This window comes from Diadema setosum, chromosome 17, assembly GCF_964275005.1.
Source record: "Diadema setosum chromosome 17, eeDiaSeto1, whole genome shotgun sequence".
Classification (NCBI taxonomy): Eukaryota; Metazoa; Echinodermata; class Echinoidea; order Diadematoida; family Diadematidae; genus Diadema; species Diadema setosum.
This window is the reverse complement of record NC_092701.1, coordinates 7,763,955-7,770,830: the sequence shown is the minus strand read 5'-3', so window position 1 is coordinate 7,770,830 and position 6,876 is coordinate 7,763,955. Positions and strand designations below refer to the sequence as shown.

Genomic DNA, 6,876 nt, shown 5'->3' with positions numbered 1-6,876 from the left:
ACAAAGAGCATCCTTCGCAGAAGACCATGATACCAAAATCATTAAATTTGGTTCAGTACTCTTTATTCTACGCCAATTTCTGTAAATGCAGTCATTTTCAATTTTTTGCGACTTATGAGATAATAATTTTGGTGCAACACGCGTTCCATACGGTGAATTGTGTAAGCTCGTTGATCAATGTCAACAGAAGATAACGCTTTCATATTGGACGCGCACACACACACACACACACACACACATACACACTATTCTTTTTTTTTTTTTTTTTTTTTTTTTTCCTGGCCCGTGCACAATGTGAAAGCTGTATGTTGACATGGATCACCGAGCTTACACAATATTCACAGTATGGATCGCGTGTCGCACTCAAATTATTTTTGTGGGTCCCTCCATTTTTCGATGTCTTACGCATTATGTCGTCTTTATCACTTCAGTCAAGTTTCATTACAACGTATTTCTTATTCCAAGGTTCTTCGATTTTATTTTTCTCAATTTACTTTGTCTTGACTATGCAACCTTATTCTCTGTTACCAAAGAAAGTGAAATGTTTATGTTCTTTTCGAAAAATGAAATAAAGCATGAATTGAATTGAATTGAAAAAAAATTATTATCTCATAAGTCGCAAAAATCTGGGGAAGTTTTAAAATGACTGCATTTTCAGAAATTGGCGTAGAATAAAAAGTACTGAACCAAATTTAATGATTTTGGTATCATTGCCTTCTGCGGAAGATGCTCTTTGTAGTGATGTCAAAAAAAAATATATCACTTTTAGAACGCAAGGTACTTAAAATCCACCGTTCCCCTTTTTTGGGACACCCGGTATATATACATATGAATACATACATATATTTCTGATGAATATGAAATTTAACTTTGATTTGATCATTATGTGATCAGAGGCGCTTTTCATTCATTTGTTCATTTACAAAACATGTATAACGCTTGCTGAGGGATACTTTATTAATTATATAATATTATTATATTATATAATAATTATATTATTTCATTCTTTAGCCTTCAACTTCAAGGGGTGATTTATTTTGAATACATAATTGCAAAATGCATACACTATACTATGAATTTCATGAATACATTGTATTATTTCATTAAGTTCAATTTACTATCGTATTACAATTATGATTCATCCCTCATCCATACACTATGACAGAATCTGCATATTGTGTTTTTAAATGTTAGGAAGTTACCATTAAGCTTATATTTAAATTTCTTAAATACATCATCGAAGAAGTTTTCACCGATCAGCAAAAACATTGGTCAAAGACATTGAGGGATACAATGTATGATACAAACACGTACCAAACTTCCTGTCGTGTTTTATGTTTAACTGATTGATAAGTGTGTGGAAAGAGCAAGTCACGTCAAGGACGGGTGTTTGAAGACATTCTCAGCGCCTTTTACATATCTTTTTTCTTTTGGGGTACACAAACAACATACCATAATCTTCTTGGCATTTATGGTTAAGACTAAATCAAGTCCTCAATTATTCAGTGGAAATTATTAAAATGTTGATATAAAGATGAGCACGCTGCCCTAATAACACTCTTTGTTGATTTAACAAGCAATGTAGAAAAAAACATTATGAAAGATTATACCAAGGAGGTTCGAGAGATGGAGTTACAACTGACTATATTATTCAATCAGCTGTCAGTTTTCTATGGATGGACAAAAGAATTCACAGGTGCATTTGTGCCTTTGATGTTCGATGCTTGAAGCCGCCATCTTTCTGAGCAATCTGAAGATTCATTTTTAACGCTAACATAATATCGGGTATATGCTGCTTGTTTAAACTGTATATCAAATACAATGAAATTCCATCTAATGATAGATAAAGCATATAAAACAAAAGTCAATTCCGTTCGAAAATATGTGCAAAAGTGTAAATCTGAGCTGTATTTTGTGAAAGTGTTTCACATTTTACCCTCATGGAAAGCCGGTTTTATCACTTTTCTCCTTATTTCCGCCAAATGAAACTAATATGGTATCATCTTCAAGTATAATTCTTTATAAATTAATATGTCAGATTAGCGTACAGACACGTACAGTCCAGTAATTTTGATATCTATTTCAGCGATATTTGAGCAATTTCTATTCGCGCATCCCCGTGCCTTTACCATTGTCTACCGCCCATCGTTTGTAAGTAGGGATAGCGAAAAGTAATCACCATCACAAAGACATAATTCTTGGAAAGTGGCTGGTGATTATGCAATGAGACGCGAGTCAATCGTCTTCGCATCTGAGCGGCAGATCCAGTTTGACATTTACTTCAAATATTTTTAGTGGCGGCTTCGAGCATGGGATCAAAGCGAATAAGACTGTTGTGACTCCATTTCTCGAACCTCCTTAATTATACTAATACGGAGCTTTACGCGACATGGACGTTCAGAGGGGGAAAAAAAAAAAAACTTCTGCTCACGCGCAACATCGCTTATCAAAATCGACCTCGCGTCGTCTGAGTTTTCACTATGTGTTCTGGGTCACTTTTGCATCCGCTCAAATTACGGCGCAGAGAACTACTCAATGCAATGATCATAATGGGGCACTATTTTACTTTTTACAGGTTGCGTCTTCGCGAAATCTAAAGTTACTTTGCAACACGACGCAGGAGGGGAGGGGAACGGCCAACGCAATCGCCGTCTAAACGTCTAAAAATCTATAGCTCCCTAATGTCCTTCAGCTGAAAGCACTGAATGCAGACATGATGACGGCCATATGATACGATAGACAATGTAGATAGGTCTTGTAGATGGTAATCGTACCCTTAATAGCCATGGACGAGCACTTTTCAAAAGAAAACCTTGCAGTGCAGAAAAATAAAGCTATTATTGAATTATCAAGACTTGCTCATCGTCGGTATCGTTGTCATCGTCTTCGTTGTCGTTGGTATCCTTTTTATGGCGTCTCCTGGAGCACAGGAGGGCGAAGAAACCGAGTGCGAATAGTGTCGTTCCCACGGAGATCAGGCCGACCACGGCCATGACCATAGCGTAGCGGAAGCCCAGAGCGTGCCGCAGCCCCGGCAGCAAAATGTTGAGCGTGCCGCCTACCGTGTTGATGAGGCAGTAGTAGAAGGCGAAAAACGTGGGCCGCAGCGAAGCTGGAATCAATTCAGAGAGGGAGGAGACCGTCACTCCGGTCCAGGCGTCCGCTACGGACGTGCCGATGGCTGCCGCGCCGAAGACCTCGGGCGGATCGAGGAAGAACACCAGGGTGATGATGGGGCCTGCAATCACCTAGTGAGTTAAGATAAAAACGAAAAGCTTCAGGTGTCCCGAAATGATTATACCAGTTAGCAAAGGTTATTTTCGATGAAAGTAGGGTCCTACTTATAGTATCCCGGTTTCGTTATCGTAATAGGTTTTTCTTTATTCCGACATTAAATATATTCTAATCAGCCTATAATTTAATCCTTCGCGAGAGGATAATTTCTCACAAAGATGTAATATGCGACACTCATTTTGTATCTCATGCAAGCAATTGACATGAACTTCTGAAAGACCTAGCGATTGTCCTACTCTCGAAAAAAGAAGAAGAAGAAGAAGAAAGATGGTTAATTTAAAAAGTCTAGCTGGAGGTGGATAACTTTCAACTTTGGGCTGTCAGTAAGAGTTTGTCCAATCAAGGAAACCCAGTTATTTGACAGTTGTTTGATAGACTATGAGAACAATTCTAATCAATCGAAGGAAAGCACTTTCAATGAAAGTCGCATTACTGATTTTTTTTTTTTATGATGATAATGCGGAGTCCAGGGCCATCATAATATCAAGCAAAGCTAATACCCATCAACCGCGAATCAGATGCTCAATTACCATTCCGATCTGACCATTCAGCAGACTGTTCAGCATAAGAAATAAAATACTTTCTTCTGATTACTTTGGTTATCAATCGATAATCAAAGAGTAATGATGCTTTACAAGAGCTGCGGACGTGAAAAACAACAAACACAAACAAAGAGTCAATTAACTTTCAATTCACCGAAAGAGCGATTTGAATACACAGTCTTCCTTCCAGTCCGTAGTTTCTCCAGGCGGCGTCGCTTAGCAACCCTCCGAAGAAGATGCCGCCAATGCCCGAGAGAATCGGCGTCCAGCTCAGGTAGTTGTGCACGGGGAAGTGCGGGTAGTAGTGGAGAAGATAGTTGTTGATGTTGTAGTTGAAGATGTAGGTGGAACCGAAGCGGAGAGCGGAACCGAGGCTGAGTGGGATGATGGTCATCCAGTTGAGGAAAACGAGGAGTTCCCGACGTCGCATCTTTCCCATGGACTTCGAAGTCTGCTGCTGTGGGCGGCAATATGAAGAACAATAGGACGCGACATTCGTACATTATTTCTTTTTATTGTTCCATCAGGACCTATAGAATTTGCCAATTGCTTCTGTCGTTTATTGCAACTGATATGACAGATTGCTTTACATCGACGTAATACATAAGCACCGAGGTGATTAGTGTTTTAGTAGTAGCCATGACAAAAGAAGTCATGGGCATACATTCTCGAACAGGATTCGAACCTACGACCTGCTGGGGGCATTTCATGAAGCGTTTTGTCAGACAAATTTGCTGTCATCCAATCAGATGTAAGGATTTCAGTAACTTATAACAGTTTTTCAGAAAAATATCTAACAAAACTCTTCATGAAATGCCTCCCATATCACGAGACAGACGTCTTATATCCATAGCCACTAGATCACGAAGCTTGTGCCCGACAACCAGTGTTAGTTCTAATCCTTATCGGATTCTGTCTTTATTCTTTATTTTCGGTTTTCAAAAACTCATTTCTTGCCATGTGTGTATTCATCTCTTTTATCTACCTCGTTATTTTGAGTGTGTACGAGATCTGTCAAATATCATTGCTTACTTTACTGATTCTCAATCGAAAAAGTCAGATGTATGTCTGCTATGATGGTATCATTACTGATTATTGCATTGCGTTACATTCCTTCTATAACATACGACAATTGAATGGATAGAAATTATATCTGAAACATGATTTAATGTTTTAAGTTGTCTCCAGAAATATCTACTACGTTATCTTAAGGGTGTATGAGATTTGTCGCATATTATTGTTTACATTAGTGATTCCTGATTGAAAAGTCAGCTGTATGTCTGCTATAAAGATGGTACATTAAGTGTATCATTACTGATTATTGCATTGCTTTACATTCCTTGTATAGCCAGCCGTAAGGAAATATAATGAATGGATAGAAATTATATTGGAATCATGATTTAATGTTTTTAAGTTGTCTCCAGAAATGTCGATAGTTTCGGCGATTTCGTTTTACCTTGACCAGTTCGGTGGGATTATTGACGGTGAAGAGCATGATGACGGCCACGATCACGCCCGAGGAGCTCGCCGTCCAGTACGCCCACCGCCACCCGGCCATCTCCTTCACGAAGCCCAGCCCGTAGGCAAGGGCGTAGCCGATGGCGATGCCGCTGTTGAGAATGCTCAGTGCCAATCCGCGTAGTGGCTATATACAGTAGCAAGTGTAGGTACACGGGAAAGATTGGTTTGATAAGTATGCAACGTTGTGATATCTTCAATATAAATGCCCATAAATATTTATGTGATGTCTTTTATAACAAACCTCACTTGCTCACGTCATTTTAAAGTGCTTGCCGGAACTAAATTGTAAACTGAAGACTGTTGAATTACTTTCCGTGTGTATGTGATTATGATTTTATTTCTATGTCACATTTTCTTCATCGAAATGTATTTGCACCACAAGAAGAATAAAAAAAAAAACACATGTTACAGTTTAGAGGAATACAATAAACTGTTTATACCATCATTCTCATTATTTGCACACAGTGATATCTAATGAAACGCATATGCATCTGTATGACATGCTCTGTGAGACAAAATATGGGCGGCAAGAGGAAATTTGATTATTTCAGGCAAATCAAATTAACAAATTAAATATTTTTTTTTAGTTCGAAACTTTGAATCGAAAAGAGATCACATGAGATCAACACAATCATGAATGAAGTTTACAAACACACACAACTTTCATGACTAATAGAGATGAAACACAAGAACTAAAGCAAAACACAGATGAAAATGGTTAATCGTTTAATACAGTCAAAATAAAAGACAGGCAGATATTACATGGTTTTCCGCTACTAAACTGAGACTAGATTTGTTTGTGTTTTATTCAGAGTATTATTTTTAGTCGTCATAAACAATCAAGGAGAATAATCAGTGAGAGGGTTTTACGTATAGTATTGACTAACTGTAGGAAAGTAGGCAGTAACCAAGGCAACGGAGAATGGACTGAACGGAGCTTGGCTGTAATAAAAGCAAACCACATTTATGAGAATTTAGACAATTATGTGAGTCGTTTTGCTGACACGAAGAAATAAAATTATTGCATCACATATAATGGTCCGTCTTCCAATGCCAACGATATTTTGATAAAAATTGACTTTCAGCGACAACCATACAAAAAGTACATTTCGTAACAATTTACATTTATCATGTAATTTATTATCACGTTTTTAAAATCTACGTACTCTTGGACCAAATTTTCACAAGGCCGCTCATTTTGCAGTAGTTAGATTTAGTATGAAGCAAAAAAACAAAAAAAAAAACAAAAAAAAAAACCATCATTATTGTACTATATACGAACAGGCATGCTAACTTTTGAATTCACTGAGATGATAATCTGTAATGTAAGCATTATAATATCCGACTGACAGCAAGCCCGTATAAATATTTGGAAATATAGATAGTAAAAGTTTATCAGTGCATACAATGATAAACGATAGAATGTGTGCTTCCCTAATGTTGCTTGACGGACAAGCCTGGTCACCACGGTCTACGCAAGTTCATTCTTTGTTTGAACATGAAGTCCATAAATGTTTAC

General features: G+C 37.7%; 1 protein-coding gene across 1 annotated transcript in view; it reads right to left on the bottom strand.

The window, feature by feature from the left end:
- Nucleotides 1–933: 933 nt before the first annotated feature.
- The window catches only part of LOC140240453 (probable 4-methylmuconolactone transporter), a 12,373-nt gene continuing 6,430 nt past the window's right edge, over nucleotides 934–6,876 (bottom strand). Inside the window, exons 4-7 of the mRNA XM_072320223.1 lie at nucleotides 6,245–6,299; nucleotides 5,293–5,481; nucleotides 3,991–4,293; nucleotides 934–3,248 (exon numbers count right to left, since the gene is read on the bottom strand). Of these exons, the coding sequence (XP_072176324.1) occupies nucleotides 2,838–3,248; nucleotides 3,991–4,293; nucleotides 5,293–5,481; nucleotides 6,245–6,299 (958 nt within the window). The 3' untranslated portion in view covers nucleotides 934–2,837. The remainder of the gene's footprint in view (nucleotides 3,249–3,990; nucleotides 4,294–5,292; nucleotides 5,482–6,244; nucleotides 6,300–6,876) is intronic.